Genomic DNA, 26,645 nt, shown 5'->3' on the forward strand with positions numbered 1-26,645 from the left:
GTCTCCGTGGTGCAGAGGAGACCGCAGCGGGAACACCGTTGCTCTTAACTCTTCACCTCCTCTGAACGCTGCGAGACCGACTACTCCCGACAGGGTAGTGATGCCTTGGCCGAGTTTAATTCGACGCCGAATTCAATTGTTCTTTGGAAGGGTAGAGTATCGAGCAACTCACGGGATCTCACCAGCTGAGAGGAACAGGCAGGAGCTCATCCCTCACCAGTGAAGGACAATTCAAAGTACTTAAACTGGGGTGTGTGGAGCCGCTAGCCGCAATAAATTTGCTCGGAGGTAAACAAGAGTGAGGGGCCAAGTGAAAAGACGTAGAAGATGGGTTTAAGATTTTTTTATTTTTGTATAACAAAGATGAATTAAGAGTTTATTTTTGTAGTTTAGAGTCACTGCACCTATTAGCGAGACTGGCTGTGATGTGAGAGGAGATCCTTTATTGTTGGTTACGTTGGCTGACATAGCAATTCGGAATGGAAAGGGGGTTCCAATCCCTCGGCCTGTGGGTGGAGTGAGGTTTAGAGAGATGGGGAGGGAGATCTGGTCTCACGCCCACATTGCCAGACGGTACCCTAACCGAAACCTGCAAACAATAAGTCTGCAGACTTCTGATGCAACCCGTGAGAGGGCGAGTGGGGACCTCTGTTGCTGGACCTGCAGACGGTTGGCCGCTTATATTAATGTCCGTTCAACAAGGGGAAAACAGTTTATATTTAAGATGAAATCAAGAAAAGACAGGGCAGAGTGAGTTTCACTTGGGGAGTGTGTGACGGGACAGTGCGGAGGGTGGTTTGATCTGGGTGTGTGTGACGGAACAGTGTAGAGGGAGGTTTGATCTGGGTGTGCGTGACGGGACAGTGCGGAGGGTGGTTTGATCTGGGTGTGTGTGACGGAACAGTGTAGAGGGAGGTTTGATTTGGGTGTGTGTGACGGGACAGTGGGAAGGGAGGTTTAATCTGGGTGTGTGTGATGGGACAGTGGGGAGGGAGGTTTGATCTGGGTGTGTGTGACGGGACAGTGGGAAGGGAGGTTTGATCTGGGTGTGCGTGACGGGACAGTGCGGAGGGAGATTTGATCTGGGAGTGTGTAACGGAACAGTGTAGAGGGAGGTTTGATCTGGGTGTGTGTGACGGGACAGTGGGAAGGCAGGTTTGATCTGGGTGTGTGTGACGGGACAGTGGTAAGGCAGGTTTGATCTGGGTGTGCGTGACGGGACAGTGCGGAGGGTGATTTGATCTGGGTGTGTGTGACGGAACAGTGTAGAGGGAAGTTTGATTTGGGTGTGTGTGACGGGACAGTGGGAAGGGAGGTTTGATCTGGGTGTGTGTGATGGGACAGTGGGGAGGGAGGTTTGATCTGGGTGTGTGTGACGGGACAGTGGGAAGGGAGTTTTGATCTGGGTGTACGTGACGGGACAGTGCGGAGGGAGGTTTGATCTGGGAGTGTGTAACGGAACAGTGTAGAGGGAGGTTTGATCTGGGTGTGTGTGACGGGACAGTGGGAAGGGAGGTTTGATCTGGGTGTGTGTGATGGGAGTGTGGGGAGAGAGGTTTGATCTGAGTGTGTGTGACGGAAAAGTGTGGAGGGAGGTTTGATCTGGGTGTGTATGACGGGACAGTGCGGAGGGTTGTTTAAGCTGGGTGTGCGTGACGGGACAGTGCGGAGGGAGGTTTGATCTGGGTGTGCGTGACGGAACAGTGTAGAGGGAGGTTTGATCTGGGTGTGTGTGACGGGACAGTGGGGATGGAGGTTTGATCTGGGTGTGTGTGACGGGACAGTGGGGAGGGAGGTTTGATCTGGGTGTGTGTGACGGGACAGTGGGGATGGAGGTTTGATCTGGGTGTGTGTGATGGGACAGTGGGGAGGGAGGTTTGATCTGGGTGAGTGTGACAGGACAGTGCGGAGGGAGGTTTGATCTGGGTGTGTGTGACGGGACAGTGGGGAGGGAGGTTTGATTTGGGTGTGTGTGACAGGACAGTGGGGAGGGAGGTTTGATTTGGATGTGTGTGACGGGACAGTGCGGAGGGAGGTTTAATATGAATGTGCGTGACGGGACAGTGCGGAGGGAGGTTTGATTTGAGTGTGCGTGATGGGACAGTGCGGAGGGAGGTTTGATCTGGGTGTGCGTGACGGGACAGTGCGGAGGGAGGTTTGATTTGAGTGCGTGACGGGACAGTGCGGAGGGAGGTTTGATCTGAATGTGTATGACGGGACAGTGGGGATGGAGGTTTGATCTGGGTGTGTGTGTGATGGGACAATGGGGAGGGAGGTTTGATCTGGGTGTGTGTGACGGGACAGTGCGGAGGGAGGTTTGATTTGGGTGTGTGTGAGGACAGTGCGGAGGGAGGTTTGATTTGAGTGTGCGTGACGGGACATTGCGGAGGGAGGTTTGATTTGAGTGTGCGTGACGGGACAGTGCGGAGGGAGGTTTGATCTGGGTGTGTGTTGTGGGACAGTGGGGAGGGAGGTTTGATCTGGGTGTGTGTGAAAGGACAGTGCGGAGGGAGGTTTGATCTGAATGTGTGCATGACGGGACAGTGGGGATGGAGGTTTGATCTGGGTGTGTGTGTGATGGGACAGTGGGGAGGGAGGTTTGATCTGAATGTGTATGACGGGACAGTGGAGATGGAGGTTTGATCTGGGTGTGTGTGTGTGATGGGACAGTGGGGAGGAAGGTTTGATCTGGGTGTGCGTGACGGGACAGTGCGGTGGGTGGTTTGATCTGGGTGTGTGTGACGGAACAGTGTAGAGGGAGGTTTGATTTGGGTGTGTGTGACGGGACAGTGGGAAGGGAGGTTTGATCTGGGTGTGTGTGATGGGACAGTGGGGAGGGAGGTTTGATCTGGGTGTGTGTGACGGGACAGTGGGAAGGGAGGTTTGATCTGGGTGTGCGTGACGGGACAGTGCGGAGGGAGGTTTGATCTGGGAGTGTGTAACGGAACAGTGTAGAGGGAGGTTTGATCTGGGTGTGTGTGACGGGACAGTGGGAAGGCAGGTTTGATCTGGGTGTGCGTGACGGGACAGTGCGGAGGGTGGTTTGATCTGGGTGTGTGTGACGGAACAGTGTAGAGGGAAGTTTGATTTGGGTGTGTGTGACGGGACAGTGGGAAGGGAGGTTTGATCTGGGTGTGCGTGATGGGACAGTGGGGAGGGAGGTTTGATCTGGGTGTGTGTGACGGGACAGTGGGAAGGGAGTTTTGATCTGGGTGTGCGTGACGGGACAGTGCGGAGGGAGGTTTGATCTGGGAGTGTGTAACGGAACAGTGTAGAGGGAGGTTTGATCTGGGTGTGTGTGACGGGACAGTGGGAAGGGAGGTTTGATCTGGGTGTGTGTGATGGGAGTGTGGGGAGAGAGGTTTGATCTGGGTGTGTGTGACGGAAAAGTGTGGAGGGAGGTTTGATCTGGGTGTGTATGACGGGACAGTGCGGAGGGTTGTTTAAGCTGGGTGTGCGTGACGGGACAGTGCGGAGGGATGTTTGATCTGGGTGTGCGTGACGGAACAGTGTAGAGGGAGGTTTGATCTGGGTGTGTGTGACGGGACAGTGGGGATGGAGGTTTGATCTGGGTGTGTGTGACGGGACAGTGGGGAGGGAGGTTTGATCTGGGTGTGTGTGACGGGACAGTGGGGATGGAGGTTTGATCTGGGTGTGTGTGACGGGACAGTGGGGAGGGAGGTTTGATCTGGGTGTGTGTGACGGGACAGTGGGGATGGAGGTTTGATCTGGGTGTGTGTGACGGAACAGTGTAGAGGGAGGTTTGATCTGGGTGTGCGTGACGGGACAGTGCGGAGGGTGGTTTGATCTGGGTGTGTGTGTGTGTGATGGGACAGTGGGGAGGGAGGTTTGATCTGGGTGTGTGTGACGGGACAGTGCGGAGGGAGGTTTGATCTGGGTGTGCGTGACGGGACAGTGCGGAGGGTGGTTTGATCTGGGTGTGTGTGACGGAACAGTGTAGAGGGAGGTTTGATTTGGGTGTGTGTGACGGGACAGTGGGAAGGGAGGTTTGATCTGGGTGTGTGTGATGGGACAGTGGGGAGGGAGGTTTGATCTGGGTGTGTGTGACGGGACAGTGGGGAGGAAGGTTTGATTTGGGTGTGTGTGACAGGACAGTGGGGAGGGAGGTTTGATTTGGATGTGTGTGACGGGATAGTGCGGAGGGAGGTTTAATATGAATGTGCGTGACGGGACAGTGCGGAGGGAGGTTTGATTTGAGTGTGCGTGACGGGACAGTGCGGAGGGAGGTTTGATCTGGGTGTGTGTGACGGGACAGTGGGGAGGGAGGTTTGATTTGGATGTGTGTGACGGGACAGTGCGGAGGGAGGTTTAATATGAATGTGCGTGGCGGGACAGTGCGGAGGGGGGTTTGATTTGGGTGTGTGTGAGGACAGTGCGGAGGGAGGTCTGATTTGAGTGTGCGTGACGGGACATTGCGGAGGGAGGTTTGATTTGAGAGTGCGTGACGGGACAGTGGGCATGGAGGTTTGATCTGGGTGTGTGTGTGATGGGACATTGGGGAGGGAGGTTTGATCTGGGTGTGTGTGACGGGACAGTGCGGAGGGAGGTTTAATTTGGTGTGTGTGAGGACAGTGCGGAGGGAGGTTTGATTTGAGTGTGCGTGACGGGACAGTACGGAGGGAGGTTTGATCTGTGTGTGTGTGACGGTACAGTGGGGAGGGAGGTTTGATCTGGGTGTGTGTGACGGGACAGTGGGGAGGGAGGTTTGATCTGGGTGTGTGTTACGGAACAGTGGGGAGGGAGGTTTGATCTGGGTGTGCGTGACGGGACAGTGCGGAGGGAGGTTTGATCTGGGTGTGCGTGACTGGACAGTGCGGAGGGTGGTTTGATCTGGGTGTGTGTGACCGGACAGTGGGGAGGGAGGTTTGATCTGGATGTGTGTGACGGGACAGTGCGGGGGGAGGTTTGATTTGAGTGTGCGTGACGGGACAGTGTGGAGGGAGGTTTGATCTCAGCTTGTGTGACAGGACAGTGCGGAGGGAGGTTTGATCTGGGTAGATCCAGGTTTGGCTGCTGACTCGATGAGCCAATCAGAGCTGTGGGAAACCCCATTATTCTCTATATGCCATCCCACACCCCTACTACCATCCCCATCCCGACCCACTTCTCTCTGAAACGCACCCATCAAGGCCCTAGGGGTTTATAATTTCAATCCAGTCCCATATATATATCACAGCCTTGATCTCCTTGGTTAGATTCCAGCGTGTAACCCCGTCCTGTATTGGTTTTACTAGATTTATTTACATCTTAAATGGTCATTGTCTATATTTTTTTGATGTATTGCTCCTCTGCAGTGTCACACTGTGGGAGAGGCAGTACTGAGGGAGGCCCACACTGCAGGAGGGGCAGTACTGAGGGAGGCATCTTCAAGGTAAGAGGGTGCCGGAGACAGTGGCCTTTAGAGATGTCCCCAGAGTGAAGGAAGGAAATCCAAGAGAGAGGAATGGCATGTTCTCCCTGTGATCCCCAATCGCTGAACTTTACACGCGCACCATAGATCGCAGTAGAACAACTTTCATCTCTTTCTCTTTTTTTAAGAAACAAATTTGTTTTAAAAGTTTGAAGTAACTTGCACTTTGCGACTGAATGCACCTGGTATTTTTGGACACTGTCTCATTACCTGGCAATTCTTTGCGCGGCTTCTGGTCAGTGTCCAAATCAACAAAGCGGATGGATTAATTATCTCTCTCTCTCTCTCTCTCTCTCTATATATATATATATATTATATATATTTGTGTGTGTGTGTGTGTGTGTGTGTGTGTGTGTGTGTGTGTGTGTGACTATAAACATCTGCAAATAAAGTATAATCAACACAAGGTTCACTTCTGCTTTTTGTCGGAATCTGCCAGATCCTGTGTCCAGATGCCAGACAAAAATCTGAGCCTCAGAACGTTGGTGGACTGTGGTCTGATTGGGGTCCCACGGAGAGAACGCTGGGGGGGTGGGGGGGGGGGGAGGGGGGGGAATCGGACACGGCCTTTTTACACAGAAGACCCATTTAAATTTGGCATGTGAGCGACCCGTCTTGGAGCGGCCGGTGCCAAGGGCGGGCCATTTGCTGGCGTCGACCCCCCCCCCCCTCCCCCCCAACACTGCGTTTCCTCCAACTCCTCCCGATTGGACTTGTTCTGACGCCGGTGCCGCAGCCTCAGGTCGTTCACACTGAACACAGAAATGTCGGTTAGTGCGACCTTTCACATTCCGGAACAAAAGGAGGGGGTCCTGCTGCGCCGGAGTCCAACATACACCCCAGGCAGTGACACTTCTTATCCAGTAAGGGCGGACGAATTTGAGGTGCTTACGCGAGCCACGCACATTTATGGCCCACGCAGACATCGTTAAGTTATATCTAATTCTATCCAGACCTCATTGCTGCCGGTTCAGGTTTAAATCTTCCGCTGGGAACACATTCGACCGTTCTGGACCCGACAAGTCCGAGCGTGGAAGGGTGAGAGGAGACTTGATGGAGGGCGACAAGATTATGAGAGGCATAGTTAGGGTGGGCGGCCAGCATCTGTTTCCCAGGGCAGGCTCAGCAAACACCAGAGGACATTTGGACAAAGTGAAGTTCAGGGGAGATGTCAGGTAAATTTTTTTTACACAGAGTTGTGGGACGCCACTCCGAGGAAGGTGGTGGAGGCTGGAACATTGGGAGCATTGAAGAGACAGGCAGATGGATGGAAAATAGAGGGCTACAGGATAGGGAGGGATCAGTATTTTTTATTGGGAAGGAATACTCGAGTTGGCACAACATCGAGGGCCGAAGGGCCTGTACTGTGCTGGAGTTTTCTACTTTTGCTTCAGGAAGTCATACGGTAATAATGCAGATCTTCAGTGTAAAAAGGGCTTTTAGACAGAAACCATTGCGAATCACATCGGCCAACCTACTTCTCCACGGTCCTCCCTCCCCTACATGTCCAACCCCCTTCCGTGACCCTCCCTTTCCATGTCCCCTCCCTCCCTCTCCGTGTCTCCCCTCCATCCCTCTCCGTCTCCCCTCTCCATCTCCCCTTCCCTCCCTCTCTGTGTCTCCCTTTCCCTCTCCAAGTCCCCCTCCCTCCCGTTCCATGTCTCTCCTCCCTCTCCGAGTCCCCCTCCCTCCCTCTCCATGTCTCTCCCTCGCTTTCCTTAAGACATAGGAGCAGAAATAGACTATTCAGCCCATCGAATCTGTCCCACCATTTAATCATAAGTTGATGTGTTTCCCCACTGCCCGGCCTTCTCCCCGTAACCTTTGATGCCCTGGGTAATTAAAAACCCACCAATCTCTCCCTTAAATACACGCAATGACCTGGCCTCGTGGCAACAGATTCACCACCTTCTGGCTGAAGACATTCCTCCATGTCTCTGTTCCGAGCGCACACCCTCTTGTCCTGGACTCTCCCACCTTTCTATATCTACTCTGTCCAAACCTTTCAACATTCAAAATATTTAAATGAGATTCGAGCCCCCCCCCCCCCCCCCTCCGCATTCTCCTAAAGGAGTCCAGGCCAAGACCTGTCAAACACTTCTCATATGATAACCTTTTCATTCCTGGAATCATTCAAGTATACTTCATTTGAACCCTCTTCAAAGTTAAGCGCATCCTTTCTTAGATGAGGAGATCAAAACTGCTCACAATCCTCCACATGAGGCCTCGCCAGGGCCTTGTAAAACCTCTACATCACATCCCTGCTCTTAGATTCGATTCCTCTTGAACTGAACGCCAGCATTGCATTCAGCTCCTTCACCCCAACTCCACCTGCAAGTTGACCTTCAGCCGATCCTGCATGAGGTCTCCTCCGCATCTGGGCATTTTCAATTTTCTCCCCACTTAAAAAAAAGTCTGGCCATTTTTTTTTGACCAGAGTGCGCAGCTGTACACTTTCCAATGTGGTATTTCATTTGCCATTTCTCCTAATTGTCTGCGTCCTTCTGTGGCCACCATTTTTCCTCAACACTGCCTGCTCCTCCGCCTCCCTTTCAAGCCATCTGCAAACTCAGCCACAAAGCCATTCATTTCAATGTAAAAAGAAGCGGCTCCCAACCCTGACCCCTGTGAACCACCACTAGCCACTGGCCGCAATCCAAATATGATCCTTCAATTCCAACTCTCTGCTTCCTGCCAATCAGCCAATGGTCTACCCTCGCTAGAATGTTTCCCGTCATACCATGGGCCCTCATCTTGTTCACCAGCCGAATGCAATCTCTGTACCTGCAGGAAGACCCCCCTAAGGGGCTGACTCCACTTGGGCTGCCTGTCAATCAGCTGACCCGAATATAGACCTGAGCCAGCCCCTCCTGAACCAGTTGCATGGGGAGCCACCAAGGCTTGAACTGATGTCTGCGCTTTTACTGGAGCAAAGCCCGTTGTACAGTTTTGTGCTTGCTCGCTGCTACCTCAGTGCGCCACACATGTGCACCACCTTTCAAAGGTCTTATGAGAATCCAAGTTTACCACTTCCACTGCATCATCCTTCTTCATAGAATTCCAAGACCTTCCCTTAAGGAAACCCCGCCGGCTTTGGCCGATCCTGGCAAGTGCCTCCAAATACTCCATAACCTTGTCCTTGGCAATCGACTCCAACACCTTTCCTACCACCGGCCTGGCCTGTCATTTCCTTCCTGCTGCCTCCCTCCTTCCTTGAAGGGGGCAATTTTTCCCAGTCCTCCGGGCCCATGCCAGGGTGATTCCTGAAAGGTCATTACTGATGCCTCTACCCCAAGGGTCTGACCCATCCGGCCTGGGAGACTTATCTACCTTGAGATCATTCAGCTTCCTTAGCATCTTCTCCCTTGAGGTAGGACCTGCCCTCACTCCCTGTGGACACTGCTAATGTCTTCCACAGTGAAGACTGATGCAAAATCCTCATTTAATTCCTCCGCTGTCTCCTTGTCTCCCATAATCCAGTGTCATTTTCTCATGGTCCTGTATCGACTCTCTTTTACCCTATATATTTGAAGAAACTTTTCTCATCCTCTTTGATATATTTACTTTCAAGTTTTCATCTCTTCCCTCCTTGTGCTTTTTTCCAGTTGCCTTCTATAAATTTTTAATAACTTCCCACTAATTTTTGCTTCCTTGTTTGCCCTCTCTTTTGCTTTCATGTTGGTTATGGCCACGTTTAAGATTTCACCCCCCTCTTCCTGTTTCGGTCTGCATTTACCTTCCCCATTTCTCGCAGAAACCCCACCCACTGCTGCTCTCCTCGCACCCCCTTTCCAGTCTATGGTGGCCAGTTCCTCTCTCACGCCCTTTTACCCCACTGAAACACCTACATGTTGGACTTTAGTTTCTCCTTGTTCAATCTCAAGTTGAACTCAGTCATATTGTGATCACTATGCCCTAATGGTTCCTTTACCCTCAGCTCTCATCACCTCTGGTGCATTACACAACACCCAATCCAGTGCAGCCGATCCCCACCTGCTCTAAAAAGCCAGCTTGTAGGCTTTCTACAAAAGCCTGGTTTTCTACTTTCTTGTTAAAATCCCCCGTGGCCACCATTACATTGCCCTTCTGACACACCTTTTCTATTTGCCGTTGTAACTTGTCCACATCCCAGCTCTTTGGCTTGGCTTCGCGGACGAAGATTTATGGAGGGAGTAAATGTCCACGTCAGCTGCAGGCTCAATTGTGGCTGACAAGTCCGATGCGGGACAGGCAGACACGGTTGCAGCGGTTGCAGGGGAAAATTGGTTGGTTGGGTTTGGGTGTTGGGTTTTTCCTCCTTTGTCTTTTGTCAGTGAGGTGGGCTCTGCGGTCTTCTTCAAAGGAGGTTGCTGCCCGCCAAACTGTGAGGCACCAAGATGCACGGTTTGAGGCGATATCAGCCCACTGGCGGTGGTCAATGTGGCAGGCACCAAGAGCTTTCTTTAGGGAGTCCTTGTACCTCTTCTTTGGTGCACCTCTGTCACGGTGGCCAGTGGAGAGCTCGCCATATAACACGATCTTGGGAAGGCGATGGTCCTCCATTCTGGAGACGTGACCCACCCAGCGCAGCTGGATCTTCAGCAGCGTGGACTCGATGCTGTCGGCCTCTGCCATCTCGAGTACTTCGATGTTAGGGATGAAGTCGCTCCAATGAATGTTGAGGATGGAGCGGAGACAACGCTGGTGGAAGTGTTCTAGGAGCCGTAGGTGATGCCGGTAGAGGACCCATGATTCGGAGCCGAACAGGAGTGTGGGTATGACAACGGCTCTGTATACGCTTATCTTTGTGAGGTTTTTCAGTTGGTTGTTTTTCCAGACTCTTTTGTGTAGTCTTCCAAAGGCACTATTTGCCTTGGCGAGTCTGTTGTCTATCTCGTTGTCGATTCTTGCATCTGATGAAATGGTGCCGAGATAGGTAAACTGGTTGACCGTTTTGAGTTTTGTGTGCCCGATGGAGATGTGAGTGGGCTGGTAGTCATGGTGGGGAGCTGGCTGATGGAAGACCTCCGTTTTCTTCAAGCTGACTTCCAGGCCAAACATTTTGGCAGTTCTTCAACATGGTTATCTAACTGCACGAAAACCAACAAGGTCGGGTCAGATACAGCAATGAGCTCTCTGAACCCTTCTCCATTAACAATGGCGTGAAGCAAGGCTGTGTTCTCGCACCAACCCTCTTTTCAATCTTCTTCAGCATGATGCTGAACCAAGCCATGAAAGACCTCAACAATGAAAACGCTGTTTACATCCGGTACTGCACGGATGAAAGTCTCTTCAATCTGAGGCGCCTGCAAGCTCACACCAAGACACAAGAGAAACTTGTCCGTGAACTACTCTTTGCAGACGATGCCGCTTTAGTTGCCCATTCAGAGCCAGCTCTTCAGCGCTTGACGTCCTACATCCCAGCTACTGTTTCGACAAAAACCTGGTTTGTAATAATTTAATGCTGTTCCTCACTAACAGAGCCACCCCCTCAGCTTATCTGCCTCTTTTTCAACACACTGTATTCCCGATGATATCCATCCTTTAGCCACAACTCTGTGACGGCCTGTGATTGGCATCATTCCTGCCAATGGGTAGATAGTTGGGTGTCCTTAAGTGTCCTTTAGCCCTTTATTAGTTACTTTCTGGCTCTGTGTCCATTGCATTGCAACACAACCCACTGACATCAACGCTGCCCTGCCCTGTATGTCCCCCGACTCGTGCACCAGCTGTTTCATCCTCTGCACCTGATGTCTCCCCTAGACCTTCCTCCCTTCACTTTGTATAGATTTGTGGCACGCTGAGGTAGCAACGAGCAAGCAAGAAACTCAAAGGACTGTACAACAGGCCAGTAAAAGTCTGGACACCAATTCATGCCTTGGTGGCTCCCTGTGTGTGACTGGCTCAGGAGGGGCCGGCTCAGGTCTGTATTCGGGTCACCTGATTGACAGGCAGCCAGGTGGAGTCAGCCACCTTAGATGGCCTTCCTGCAGGTGCAGAGATCGCCTCCTGCAGTCAGCTGGCAGTCGTATCGCCCCAAATATGTCCTCTGGCACCTGCCCTGGGGAGAAAGTTACTATCCTATCCAAGCCTCTTCTCAACCTCTGAGCAGAGAAGTCCCAGCTCTGGTAACCTTGCCTCATGAGACACATTTCCAATCCAGACAACATCCTGGTCAATCTCCTCTGCCCCCCTCTCCGTAGCTTCCTATAATGAGGTGACCAGAACACAATACTGCACCAGAGATTTGGTGCAACTTTGCCTCTCGACCCCTCAATCCCTCGATTAGTGAAGCCTAGCATATCATTGGTTGTCTTAACTGCCCTATAAACCTCTGCGGCGCCCTTGAGAGATCTATGAATTAGGACTCCAAGGTCTGTTTGTTCTTCCATGTTACACAAAATTGCCTTCTGTCTGCCATAAGACAGGCATTAGCGTTGCCCGGCATCCCTTACAGAAAGAGAGAAAGAGAAGCAAAAGAGGGTCCCTTCAGGGACGCCAAGTGTCCACGGATTCACCATAGTAAGCAATGGGAGAAGGAGGGGGAGTGGGTGAGGGGCTTCTCGGCAGGGAGAGAGATGGTGAAGGGGATGGACTCAGGGGCATGATAAGCAACCAGAGCACTCAGCCCCCCCCCCCCAATCTTTGGCCACAGGGAAGGTGCCGGAGGATTGGAAAATGGCAAATGTGGTCCCCTTATTTAGGGAGAATCCTAGGCATTACAGACCGTTGAGTCTCCCGTCAGTGGTGGGCAAACTATTGGAGAGGATTCTTAAGAATAGGATCTATGAGGATTTGGAGAAGTCCTACTTACTCAAGGATTGGACAGCCCGTCGGGAAGGGGTTGTGCCTCACGAGCCTAATTGAGTTTTATGAGGAGGTAACAAAAGATATTGATGAGGGTCGGGCAGTAGATGATGTGGTCGACGTGGATATTAGTAAGGCATTGGACAAGGTTTCCCACATATCCTTCGAAGAGCAGAAAGCTCTGTGACCTGCAGAGGTGGGGGTGGGGGATGGGGTGCGTGGAAGTGCGAGGTCAGCCAGCAACCCACCCCTCCAGTTCGTTTTGCAATCTTTCAACAAATATTTGAGGTCGGCAAACTCTCCGATCTTGATTTCTTTTAATAAACATGGCTGAAGGGAAAAGCACTCTCTGGGTTTGTTAATTTTTAATGGACCCTTGATAGAAGGCATTGGCTGTGTTTACATTCCCTCCACCATCAGCTAACCTGACTTGAGGCATCAACTAGAGGCCAGAACCAATTTGGTTTCAGCACCAGCAGAGACCATTCACATATCTAGTCAGGCTGGTTCCCCATGACAAAAGAGCAGAAATAGGCCATTCAGCCCATCAAGTCTGCCCCACCATTTAATTGTGAGCTGATCCATTTTCCCACTCAGCTCCACTCACCAGCCTTATCCCCGTAACCTTTGATGACCTGGCTAATCAAGAACTTACCAATCTTGGCCTTAAATCCACCCAATGACCTGGCCTGTGGCATCAAATTCTACTGGCTGAAGTAATTCCTCCCCGTCTCTGTTCTAAGCAGATGCCCTTCAATCCTGAAGTTGTGCCCTCTTGTCCCAGACTCTCCTACCGTGGGAAACAACGTTTCTCCATCGACTCTGTCCCCACCTTTCAACATTTGGAATGTTTCCAATTTTCATTTAGACATACAGCACGGTAACAGGCCATTTCGGCCCACGAGTCCGTGATACCCAATTCAGACCCCGTTAACCTACAACCCCCAGCGAATTTCGAACAGTGGGAGGAATCCAGAGCCCCACATTGACACGGGGAGAACATGAAAACTCCTTAAAGACAGCGCGGGGATTCGAACCCCCTCCCCGGTCCCAGAACGGCTTTGCCCTAACTTCTTACCCTGGGCTCCGCCCCCCCTGGACACTGGGGGAGGTGGGGAAGCACCCGGCTGCTCCAAGGCGTCCCAGCTCGAGGGTCCGGAACCTGCTGGAGGGAGGAACGTAGACGGCAGCCCTCCCCTGTGTGAACTCACCCCTATCGTTGCTTATCCCCATCCAGGGAGACCGACCGAAAGTGGCAGCCAGCTTGTTTTTGTAGGCTGCGGGCTCCCCATACAATCTTGAGCAACATTACCCCCCTTCCCCCGATGAACTAAATCCCCCCACCGATCGTTTACCTGGGCAAAGTCTGAGGGATCAGCCCTGTTGAGTAATCACTCAGACACATATAAGTCCAGTTTCCAAAATCATGAGCTCGGGAGGTCTCCGCTAACCAAGGAGAGCTGCTGGTGTGACCATGGACCTGTTGAAGACAATGTCCGCCCTCAGTATCCTCTCCGCTGTCTCTGCAGATCTAAAGCTGTTCCAAAGGCCGGGTCCCATACGATCGGAGAAGGTACGTGAATCTCAGCTCTCGTCTATTAAGTGTCAGACCCAGACGAACAGTTCACCGCCTGTGCTGAGAGCCTTCGATTAATGGGGCTTTGATGGGACCTTTATTGCCGGGTGGGGGGGAGGATTGGGGGTCGTTTCCTGCCTATCTTGCACTGCCCTTGAGAAGATGTTGGTGAAGGAGAGACCAGCCACAGGGGCTGCTGCCTGGGAAGGAGGAGGAGGTAGAGGTCACAGTGAGAGAGGGGTCAAGTGGGGGGGGGGGGGGGGTGAGTCACTGGCAGCCTGGTGCGGAGGGAGGGAGGAAGGGGCTGTTGCTCAACCTCACCTTCCTGACCTGCACCCTTGTAGATGGCGGAAGGAGGCATGTCAGTCATGTGCGAGTGGACAGAAATGACCCTGGAACATTCCGGCTGGGGCTTCGGCGCTCGGAGCACGACCTATTGTGGAGCAAACATTGAGACTCCTCTTGCTCTGGTGATCGTGATCGTCTGGTTGGTTTGTGGCACAACGCAGTCCGGCTCCTGGCTAATGTGTGGGGTGTTGTGGGCAGCTGAACATTGTGTAATTACCACGGGCATCCCCACATCTGGTCTGCAGCTGGAGGGAGACAGAGGCCTGGCCTCCAGAAATGCTGCGGTGCAGGCAGTGACAATAGGACACTGCATCACCTGCAGCCAGTGGGGCTGGAGCACTGCATCACCTGCAGCCAGTGGGGCTGGAGCACTGCATCACCTGCAGCCAGTGGGGCTGGAGCACTACATCACCTGCAGCCAGTGGGACTGGAACACTGCATCGTACTGAAGGCCTTGTTCCAGGACCAGTCGTCGTACTGAAGGTCTGCATTCCAGATCCAGCCGTTGTATTGATGGCCTGCGTTCCAGGGCCAGTCGTCGTACTGAAGGCCAGCGTTCCAGAACCAGCCGTTGTACTGATGGCCTGCTTTCCAGGACCAGTCGTCGTACAGAAGGCCTGCATTCCAGGACCAGTCGTCGTACAGAAGGCCTGCATTCCAGAACCAGCCGTCATACTGAAGGCCTGCGTTCCAGAACCAGGTGTCGTACTGAAGGCCTTCATTCCAGGACCAGACATCATACTGAAGGCTTGTGTTCCAGAACCAGGTGTCGTACTGAAGGCCTGTGTTCCAGAACCAGACGTCACATTGAAGGCCTGCGTTCCAGAACCAGGTGTCGCACTGAAGGTCTGCATTCCAGAACCAGCCGTCATATTGAAGGCCTGCGTTCCAGAACCAGGTTTCATACCGAAGGCCTTCGATCCAGAACCATCTGTCATACTGAAGGCTTTTGATCCTGAAAAAGGTGTGGTACTGAAGGCCTGCGTTCCAGAACCAGCTGTCGTACTGAAGGCTTTCGATCCCGAAACAGGTGTCGTACTGAAGGCCTGCATTCCAGGACCAGCCGTCGTACTGAAGGCTTGCGTTCCAGGACCATCTGTCGTACTGAAGGCCTGTGTTCCAGAACCAGGCGTCGTACTGAAGGCCTGCGTTCCAGAACCAGCCGTCATACCGAAGGCCTTCGATCCAGAACCAGGTGTTGTACTGAAGGCCTGTGCTCCAGAACCAGGTGTCGTACTGAAGGCTTGCATTCCAGAAGCAGTGGTGTCTCTTCCCCAGCTGTTCCAGTGCAGGTACAGCTCCGGCATCTCCCTGACCATTGCGGGGAATTCTCAGCTATGTCCTTGACACAGAGAGCAGGATCCTCACTAACTTTTCGTCCCTTCTGACCCCACATCAGTGTGGCGAACCCTCCACTGACAGTTCTGCCCGACAACCTGATCCCATGCGAGGATTCACCAGGAACAAGGCACATCATCACCCTGGTCCATGGGGCCCAGAGGGGAGGGTAGAGGCAGCATTCCACTGAGGATAGCCCCAAGGACCCCTGCTGAACCCAAGGTCAAAATAAACCCAGCAGGTCAAGCAGCGTCCTTCATACAACAAAGATAAAGATGGATCACCAATGTTTTGGGCTTCAGCCCTTCATCAAGGTAGAAGCAAACTGTCGGCAGGCGCTCAAACAAATTGGTGGGGGGGGGGTGAGGGGCAGGGAAAGGGCACGATCCCACAGGCAGGAGGTAATAGATGGATAAGGGTGGGAGGGAACCCAGGAAACAGGTGGAGGGGGGATGGATTTATGAATGGAGAGGGAAGGGGGCGGGGAGCCAGAGGGAAAGAGGTAATGGGATGGGGAAGGGAGGGAGAACGGGAAGGGGGCCAGCAGGAGACTGGAGAAGTCGACGTTAATGGTGTCCGGCTGGACAGAATATCAAGGGTTGTTCTTCCGATTTACAGGCAGCCTTGAGATTGACAGGGCATAAGGCAGTGGGCATGATGTGAGCTCGGAAGTGGAGCGCAGGATTGAAGGGGTCGACCACTGGGAGATCCCTGCCATTGACACGGACAGAGCGAAGGTGCTGATCAGTTTCGAGGGTTTGACGTTGCTGAACGCCGAATTGTAGTTGATAAAGAGCATCCTCTTTGCTCTCCAGGCCTGGGATTGGGTTGGTCCTGAGAATCTCAACACTGCCCCCCACTCCCCCACATCGGGACAAATCAACCACTCAACCAGCTCCCACCCCCCACCGAACCATCTCTCCCTCCACCCCCTCCCCTCATTGACAGAATTGTTCACTGTCTCCAAAACGCACTGCTGCTACTGGCCCGGGAATTTCTGACAGAACCTCCTGAACCCATCCCCTCTACCGCCAGGAAGGACTGTAGCGACAGGTACGGGGAACATCACTGCCTGCAGGTGCCCCTGCAAGTTCCTCATCATTTTGACTTTGAAATGAGAGGGCAGAGAGCCTGACGTTAATCATAGGTAAATTATTGGACAGTGTTCTAAGAGATTGGATAGCCAGGGACTGATTAGGGAGAGTCGACATGTCTTTGTGCAAGATAGATCATGTTTAACCAATCTTATGGAGTTTTTTTTGAGGAGGTTACCAGAAAAATTGATGAAGAAAAGGCTGTGGATGTTGTCTACATGGACTTTGATAAGGTCCCACATGAGAGGTTAGACAGGAAGGTTCACGGTGAACTGGATTCAACGACGGCTGGAGAGGAAAAGTCAGAGAGTGGATGTCTAGACTGGAGGCCTGTGACCAATGGTGGGCCTCAGAGATTGGTGCTGGGACTGTTGTCATTTGCCATCTCCATCAATGATCTGGATGATAATCTGGATCAGCAAGTTTGCAGATGGCACTCAGATTGGAGGCGTCGTGGACGGCGAAGAAGGTTTTCAGAGTTAGCAGAGGGATCTGGACCAGCTGGAAAGATGGGCTGAAAAGTGGCAGATGGAGTTTAATGCAGATAAGTGTGAGGAGTTGCATTTTGGAAGGACAAACCAAGACAAGACATAACGGTGAACGATCGGGCACTGAGGCGTGCGGTAGGACAGAGGGATCTGGGAATACAGATACATAATTCCCTGAAAGTGGTGTCACAGGTGGACAGGGTTGTAAAGAAAGTTTTTTTGGCATCTTGGCCTTCATAAATCAAAGTATTGAGTCCAGGAGTTGGGATGTTATGATAAAGTTGTATAAGACATTGGTGAAGCCATATTTGGAGGATTGTGTGCAATTTTGGTCACCAAACTACAGGAAAGATATCAATAAGATGGAAAGAGGGTAGAGAAGATTTATGAGGATGTTCCCCGGACTTCAGGAATTTTCAGGAAAAGGATAAACAGGTTTGGACTTTATTCCCTGGAGCGTTGAACAATGAGGGGAGATTTGATTGAGGTATTTAACATTATGAGGGGGACGGACAGAGTAAATGTAGGTTGGCTTTTTCCACTGAGGGCAGGTGAGATACAAACCCAGAGGTTGTGGGTTAAGAGGATGTCCACGTGAATGTGGCTGAACCATTCCCGGATGTGCTCGAACTCCTGTACGGGCGCTCTGATGTGCCTGTGCACCTTGGACAGCTGGCAATGGGTGCAGGTTCTGGCCCAACCTATGATCTGCTTCTGCAGCCCATGCCAGATGGAACGCTCTGCCATCATGCAGACCATGGACATGATGGGGAGGTGCGAAAGGTCATGGATATGGTGGAAGGTTTGCCTGCGCCACTGCTGGGGAACCACTGGTTGTGGGGTGCCCATGGAGACATCACACAGGACAGTGCCCTCACCGCTAGGAGCCGGGAGGTCCAAACCGTAGGCCCATGATGGCAGTCCTGAAGGCTTGTGTCTCCTCATTGGATTTCTGGTCTCGTGCAAGCTGGTCGAAGTCGAGGCCGGGTGTCAGCGCGCAGTTGACCAGTCGTGAGAGTCCATCGGCGACCTTGTTGTCCTTCACCACCTTGTGCCAAATGTTGGTGGTAAACTCCGACACGAAGGAGAGGTGACGCTGCTGGCGGGCCGACCAGGGATCCTTTGGCATGACGAGTACCTGCATGAGGGGTTTGTGGTCAGTAAAGATGGTAAAAGACCTTCCCTCCAAGAAATAGCAGAAATGCCGCTCCACCAGGTACATGCCCAGTAACTCATGGTCGAAGGCACTATACTTGTGCTCTGGTGGGTGAAGAAGCCGGCTGAAGAATGCCAGTGGCTTCCACCGTCCATTCATTTGCTGCTCCAGGACGGCGCCGACGGCTGTGGCAGAGGCATTGATGGAGAGCGCCATATGCAGGTCGGTGTGTGGATGGGCGAGCATGGTAGCTTTTGCGAGGGCATCCTTCATGGCCTCAAATGCCCTGCTGGCCTCTGGAGTCCAGGCAGACATTTTGTGTTTGGCCACGATGAGGACAAAGAGTGGCTGCATGATGCGTGCAGCGCCTGGGATGAATGGTTGTAGAGTTGACCATACCCGCGAACTCCTGCAGCCCCTTGAGGTTGTCTGGGCATGGGAACTCCTTGATCGCAGTGACCTTCGTAGCGGCGGGCGTGGCTCCTTCGGCTGTGATGGTATGGCTCAGGAACTGCATGGACTCTTTCCTGAACTGGCACTTGGCTGGGTTGATGTGGAGGCTGGTCGGCCAGTCGGGAGAAGAGGGTGCACAGGTGGGCCTTGTGTTGCACTGATCCCTGCTGGAAACAAGGATGACGACCAAGTAAATGAAGATGAAATTCAGGTACCTGCCCTCTGAGTCCATAAGGCGCTGGAAGGTCTGAGCAGCATTCTTTAGCTTGAACGGCATGCGAAGGAATTCGAACAAGCTGAAGGGGGTGATGATGGCCGCCTTGGGTATGTCCTCAGGGTGCTCTGTAATTTGGTGATACCGCGCACCAGGTCATCCTTGGAGAATACCCTCGCGCCATGTTGGTTGGCCGTAAAATCCTGGATGTGAGGGATCGGGTAATGATCAGGAACTGTCACCTCATTGAGCCACCAGTAGTCTCCGCAGGGGCACCAGCCACCGGAGGCTTTTGGTGCCAGGTGGAGCGTGAAGCCCATGAGCTGTCGGAGTGCCGAATGATCCCCAGCTCCAGCAGATGCGAAAACTCTTCCTTCGTGACCTGGAGCTTATCCAGCGGGAGCCGGTGTGCCTTGGTATGGACCGGTGGGCCTTGGGTGGGGATGTGATGGAACACCCCGTGGCGCAGTGAGGCTGTGGAGAACTGTGGCTTGAGGAGGGCCAGAAACCTGTCCAGGATACACTGGAACTCGTCCTTGGGTGTGCTGATCATGGCCATCTGTGGCTGCTCTATGCAGGAGGCATTGAGGCAAACAGCCTTGAAAGTATGGCCATCTACCAGGTGCCTACCCCGAATGTCAACCAGGAGCCTGTGGCGAGGTGGAAGTCAGCACCCAGGATGGTGGTTGGAAGGGATGAAATGGTGAACCTCCACGAGAACTTTTGCCAGCCGATCTGGAAGTGGACGGTCTTGTCTCCATACGTCCGGATCTCTGTTGCATTTGCCGCACGGAGGGGAGGTCCTCGAGGTCGGTTCCTGGACTCGATGGCCATGGCCGGGATGATGCTTATCTGAGCCCCAGTGTTGACGAGGAACCGCCAGCCGCTGACTGAGTCCCGCAGATAGAGGAGGCTGTGTCCTTGGCTAGTCGCCGCAGCCATTAACAGCTCATTTCCCCGGAACGAGCTGGGCTGACGACATTTCCGAGCCTTGGCTCCCCAGTGCTGGTGGTAGAAGCAGAGGCCCGGAGCAGATGCCTTGCCTCTGGTTATGCTATTTGTGGCTCCTGTAGGGACCGGGTGTTCTACCGCAGTGCTAGGGGCAGGCTTGGAGTGGTCGTGCCCGTGACTCACGACCTGCTGGACCGCCGAGCCCTCCGGGAATTGTTTGAGCCATAACTCTTGAGCCTTCTGAACGACGTTTGTTGGGTCAGCAAAGCTCTCTTGGGCCAGTAACGGTCGGATGTCCTCAGGCAGATGGTTGAAAAAGATGCGCTCAAAAAGTGGGCAGTTGGTGTAATTGCCCATGAGTGCGAGCATCTCGTCCATTAGCTCAATACCTGTCCCCCAAGGTATCGAGATGCAGCATCCAAGCGGCACGCTGGCACCTGGATAGTCCGAGGGAGCTGGTGAGCACCCGCTTGATGGTCCCGTATTTATCTTCTGCAGGTGGGGATTGAACAAGGTGCAGCACATGTTTGGCGGTGGCCTGGTCCAGGGTGGCGACCACATGGTAGAACTTGGTCATGTCTGCGGAAATCTAGAGGAGGTGAAACTGAACCTCTGCATGGCTGAACCAGGTCTCTGGCTCCTGCACCCAGAAGTTAAGGAGCTTGATGGCTATAGCACTGACCGAAGGGTCGCTCATGTTGGGTTCAAAGGCGTTTGAACTTGTCGGGGTCACCAATTGTAGCGGCAGCTACACTGCTACTGAAAGAACACACAACCAGACGGGTTGAGCTCAGTGAGCAGAATTGATTTATTGCAGGCTGCCTGGCTGGCCTTATCCTTCCAGCCGGACCTGGTTGAGTACCACGCTGGGGGTGCTGTCGTCACCAGGGCGTCATGTGGGTCCCCAAGCGCGGGCGTTTGAGTCTGGTGCTGAGGTCAAAGGGGAAACCCCTGACAGCACCATTTTGGCTAGCTGCAAGTGGGTCCAGTTCACCTGCCTCACGGCGTGCCGCCACAAGTCCTTAAACAAGTCCCTGATTGAGTTTGTCATTGAGGAGTCTGATGGTGGAGGGGTTCGCGGCTGTTCATGAACCTGGTGGTGAGAGTCTTGTGGCCCCTAGACCTCTTTCCTGGTGGCAGCAGCGAGAACAGAGTGCACGCTGGGGGGGTGTGGGATCCTGGATGATTGCTGCTGCCCTCTGACGGCAGTGTCCCCCCGTAGATGTTCTCCACAGTGGGGAGGGTTTTGCCTGTGATGTCCTGGGCTGCGTCCACTACCTTTTTCAGGGCGCTACACCCAGACCGTGATGCTGCCGGCCACCACACCTCTGTGGAAATTTGCCAGGGTTTCCAGTGTCATACCATATCTCCGCAAACTCACAAAGAAGTAGAGGCGCTGACGCGCTTTCTTCATGATGTCATCAGTGTGTTGGGTCCAGGAAAGATCCTCCAAGATAGTGACTCCAAAGAATGTAAATTTGCTCCCCCTCCAATTCCCCCTCTGGCTTTCCTTGGATCCCAACGAACCTTTGGTTGGGATGATGAATTTCTTCCTCTTTCAGCTCTGACGCCAGCCAAGGTTCCTCTTGGTTGCTCATTGACCTCAAGTTGACCAAGGCTCTTCGATGTCACCCTCGGTGGAACACCATCTCAATGGAGTGAGCGGTCACTCTCATCTCCCCTATGGGAGTTTATATTTGATCCAAGGGAAGTGATAGGGTCTGGAGCTGTGGTCATGTTGATCAGCTGATTGCTGAATGAGGGTAATGGTCAAGATTTGGACCAATTTTTAAGGTCAAATTTGGAGGGATTCATTGGTCATACTTTTGAACACGGTAAGTAGCTGCGTCAGGAGCTCAGATGGCCGGGACTGGGTGGTGAATCTGTGGCTGGGGCATCGGTCTGTGGCTGGGATGTTGGGAGCACTGGCGCTTGGGCAGCTACTTCGAGGTTCTCGCGGCCAGGGCATCATGAGCTCAAATGAGCGGGTGGCCGAGGAGAGAGTCCACAGTCAGGGCATCGAGAGCTCTGGTGGGTGGGCGACTGGGTCGAGGATCCGCGGTCAGAGCTTTGGGAGCTCGGATGCGTGGGCGGTCAGGGCCAAAAATAATGAGGTCGACTTTTACACAGGTAATATGGAAAACACGTGATTTTGGGGCCAAAAAAAAGGTGAGATCGACTATTACACGTGATCGACTATTACACGAGATCGACTATTACACAAGGTCGACTATTATATGAGGTTGACTATTACACGAGATCAACTATTACATGAGATTGACTATTACATAAGGTCGACTATTACACAAGATCCACTATTATACAAGGTCGACTATTACACGAGGTCGACTATTACACGAGGTTGACTATTACACAAGGTCGACTATTACATGAGATCCACTGTTACACAAGGTCGACTATTACACAAGATCAACTATTACACGAGAATACAAGGTAATTATGTAGATATTCTACGTGACGGACTGTAATAAATGTAATGTTCTATTAAAATTGGACTATCAGGGCTGAGAATTAATCCCTTCATTTACTCAGACAGCATCTATGGAGAGCTGTAGTCCAAGGAAGATCCTTTGCTGGAACACTCAGCCAAATTCTTTCTGTTTTGTTCTTGTTACCATTAGATATTTAACACTTGCTTCTTCTGGAACACTGACAACAATCCCAGATTTCTGTCCCTGGCACACAAATCTCTAAACTTCTCCAAGACGCTGGAGGGACTTGTGAAAAACTCACAAAAGTACGTGTACAGGGGGTTTGTACTCTGGGATATGTGGGGTGGGGAGTAACTGTGGGAGCACAGCACTGTGGGAGGGGGCACTACACAGAGAGATGGAGGGTTATAGAGACCATGGGGGGTTTCTGAGACAGGGAGGGTTGTAGGGTACTGCAGGGAGTTACAGAGATAGGGAAGGGTGTAGGAGACTGGAGGGGCTTACAAAGATATGGGTGGGTGTAGGGATCTGGAAGGGGGTTACAGAGATTGGGGTGGGTGTCGGGATCTGGAGAGGGGTTACAGAGATAGGGATGGGTGTAGGGGTCTGGAAGGAGTTACAAAAGCAGGGAATGTTGTAGGGACTGGAGGGAGGGTCACAGAGATAGGGAGGGGTGTGGGGAACTAGAGGGGGGAATAGAGAGATAGGGAGGGGTGTAGGGACTGTAGGAGGTTACATAGACAGAGAGGGGTATAGAGTTTGGAGGGGATTACAGAGACAGGGAGTGTATAGAATTTGTAGGGGGAGACCTGTTACAGAGATAGGGAGGGGTATAGAGTTTGGAGGGGGTTACAGAGACAGGGAGGGGTTTAGAGTTTGGAGGGCATTACAGAGACAGGGAGGGATGTAGGGACTGGAAGGGGGTTCCAGAGATAGTGTAATGGACTGACATTCTGGACTGCGGAATGTCATTATAAAGGATGGATTTCTGCTGAGAACTCTGTAACTTGTAACTGTGTAACTGCGTGCTGACTCACCAATTGCTTGGAACTTTCGAGGACAAAGGGAGAATCCAGCTGTGAAACAGAGAGCGGCAGATGGTGCGGCAGGGGGCAGCTGGATAGCTGTGTGAAATGCACACGCCTCATAACACCAGTCAATTCTTTCTCCAGCGTTCAATACGGCGTCCTTTGTTATTGGTTAAGGAACTGAACTTGGACATGGATCTTTGAGATTGAATTGTGTTTTTGAACTAACTTGACTGACTGACCAGGGTTTTGGGAATCTGTAATTTTTGAATATTGGGTAGAGATTCTAATGGTCTGGGTTTCTTCACACACACAATGTTTATAAATATAAATACTTCTGTAGATACTTCTAGTGGGGTTAATTGTGTTGAGACATATTGTTAATGGTCATTAAGATAGAATTAAGATGTGACTCTTTTGAATTGTGTCTTCTGTTGTTGAGATGTAACCAAAGGGAAGGATGTAGGGACTGGAGGGGGGTCTCATTGACAGGGAGGGATGCAAGGGATTGGGGGGGGGGGTCACAGTGATAGGGAGGGGTTTAGGGGACCGGAGGGGTGGTCATAGTGATAGGGAGGGGCATAGGGGACTGGAGGGGGTTACAGAGATTGGGAGGGGTGCAGGGGCTGTTGTGGTTGTAGGAATGAGAGGGAGAATGTTTCCGGTGTAGATCTCATCCGTGCTCCTTGCTCTCATGCCCACAGATCAGAGTTTGACCTGCGAACATTCGACCCTGAGGGGTTGATATTCTATGGTGATATCAAAGAGAACTGGTTCATCCTGGCCTTGAGGAACGGCAGCCCAGAGATCCAGATAAGCAACCAATACTGCCACATGATGGTGACCTCCAGCGAAACCATCAACAATGGCAAATGGAGGAGGGTAAGAAGGCCCAGCATCCACTCAGGAGACCCTTTAGCCTATCTGACCTAGTACACGGGGCAGGAGGAGGCTGTTCAGCCCCTCTAGACTGGTACAGAGGGGTCAGATGAGGCCATTCAGCCACTCCAGTCTGGTATCCGGGGGGGGGCATGAGGCCATTCAGCTCCTCCAGTGGTACACAAGCTAGAATGATGCTGTTCAATGCTTCCAGCCTCATACCCAGGACAGGAGGTCATGCAGCCCCTCCAGTTGTACACAGGGCTCGGATGAGGCCATTCAGCCTCTGCAGTCTGGTATCTGGGGTCAGAAGGCCAATCAGCCCCTCCAGTCATACTCAGGGCTAGGATATGACTATTCAACCCATCCAGCCTGTTATCCAGGACCAGAAGGCCATTTGGCCCCTACAGGGCTAGGGTGCGGCTGTTCAACACCTCCAGCCTGGTATCTGGGGCCATTAGGCCATTAAGCCCTTCTAGCCTGCTATCTGGGGCCAAGAGGCCAATCAGTCCTTCTGGCTGGTACACGATGGCAGGAAGACGAAGTTCCCACTCCCTTTAAATTCCCCGGGGTCCCAGATCCTTTTCCCAGAAACTCATCTGGCCCGTTGGACATTTTATAAGTTTTTGAGCGACATGTTAAAATAAGTGAATTAAAATTCTGTGAATAGGAACCACATCATCCAGTCTGGGAAGTTGGGACCCTACCTGGGGTTGTCCCACTGACAGATCCCCACACTGGATAAGGGAGCACAGTCACACCTCCAGGGCCGGGGAGATGGTGGGTCCTCTCTCTCTCATGGCATCGGATCAGCAGCCCCTGCGCTGGCACAGTGGTCCCATCCTCTTTCCCCTCCTCCGTGGGAGAATGCCGAGGGCTGCCTACCCTCCCTGGCACCCAGCCTCCTTGACCTGCCGCGATTGGCACCCCTCCCTCCCCACCTCCCGTCCCCAGCAGCACCTCTCCAGCCAGGCTGCTCCTACGAGCCTGCTGCTGACAACTGCCTTCTTCCCTCCGCAAACCAACCTTCCCCCCCCCCCCCCCACCCACCCCTGTCTCCCACACAGATCATTGTGAAGAGTGAGAAGAATAACATCAAGCTCCTGTTGGATGGCCGGCCCATCCTGAAAATCACCATGCTTCCCAATATCGGCCTGGAGGGCACCACGAAACGCATGCGTATCGCCTTGGGTCACGCCTTCATCAATACTTCCAGCTTCATTGTCCCGGTGAGTCTCAGAGTTCAGATTTATTCTCACAGTACACACACGTCTCTCAACACCCACGGCTGTGTGTGGCCAGGCACGATTCCAACGCTGTCTACAAATTTGCCAATGGTCATCAGCGGAATCACGGACGGCAAACAAGGGAGTGGACAGGAGGGAGATGGTGGGAGGTCACACCAGCAATCTTGCGCTCGGCAAAACCAAGGAGATGATTGTGGGAGTCAAGGGGAACATGACCCAGTCCTCATCGAGGGCTCAGCAGTGGAGAGGGTCAAGATCTTCAAAATCCCCTGGGTGATAACATCTCCGAGGATCTGTCCTGGAGCCTCCACGTGGATGTAGTCGTGAAGAAGGCCATAGTTTAGGAGGTGTCTGAGGAGGTTCATTACGTCATTGAGGACTGACAAAGTGGACCAGGGAGAGCCGGTGGCATCACTGTCTGGTACCAGGGCGCCAACACTCAGGGCAAGAAAAATCTCCAGAGGGTTGTTAGCTCGGCCTGCGACATCACAGGCACTGGACTCCGACATGAGGTGGCAGCCTCTATCCTCAAAAATCCCCCCCACCACTTGGGCCATGCCCTCTTCACTCTGCCACCATCAGGAGGAAGGTGCAGAAGTGTAGCGCGATCAACGACCACGAGCAGACACGAAGCGAGTGATTAAAGGCTTTAATGCCCAGAAACATCGGCCATGTCTCTGCTGATACAGATCCGAGGCTGGTATGGAGAGAAGAGACCTCATTGGGAATCCATGGGGAGGAGATACAGGGCTGGAGACGGGCCAGCCTGTACAGTGTAGAGAGGTCACACCTTCACGGCTGTGTTCCACCAGAAGGAGCCTGAAGACGGCATAAGGGCAGCTTCTTCCCCCCTGTCACGTTTCCTGAATGAACAATGAACCCAAGACACTGCCTGAGTTTGAGTTTTCGTACAATATTTTTATTTAATTTTGTAAGGTGGTTTTCTATGAAAATTTTCCCCGTGACGCTGTCACAAAACATCGAATTTCGCGACTCGTTCATGACAATAAATTCTGATCCTGATGGCATCATGTACAACCCTGAGATTTCTTTTCCTGTGGGCCAGGCAGAATTTCTAATTACCAGGTGGCCAAACTATGGACCGCAAGCCACATGTGGCTCCTTGTGCACCCCGCAGAAATGTGTCAGCTGAGATGGGAATTGTACGAGGCGATGCTGACACCAGTACGTGATTATGGCTGT

At 52.6% G+C, this 26,645-nt stretch overlaps 1 protein-coding gene across 1 annotated transcript in view; it reads left to right on the forward strand.

The window, feature by feature from the left end:
- Window positions 1-13,618: 13,618 nt before the first annotated feature.
- The window catches only part of shbg (sex hormone-binding globulin), a 28,750-nt gene continuing 15,723 nt past the window's right edge, over window positions 13,619-26,645 (forward strand). Inside the window, exons 1-4 of the mRNA XM_069920085.1 lie at window positions 13,619-13,790; window positions 22,478-22,593; window positions 24,021-24,198; window positions 25,263-25,424. Coding sequence (XP_069776186.1) covers window positions 13,692-13,790; window positions 22,478-22,593; window positions 24,021-24,198; window positions 25,263-25,424 — 555 coding nt within the window. The 5' untranslated portion in view covers window positions 13,619-13,691. The remainder of the gene's footprint in view (window positions 13,791-22,477; window positions 22,594-24,020; window positions 24,199-25,262; window positions 25,425-26,645) is intronic.

Source organism: Narcine bancroftii, chromosome 2, assembly GCF_036971445.1.
Source record: "Narcine bancroftii isolate sNarBan1 chromosome 2, sNarBan1.hap1, whole genome shotgun sequence".
In the NCBI taxonomy this organism is placed as follows: domain Eukaryota; kingdom Metazoa; phylum Chordata; class Chondrichthyes; order Torpediniformes; family Narcinidae; genus Narcine; species Narcine bancroftii.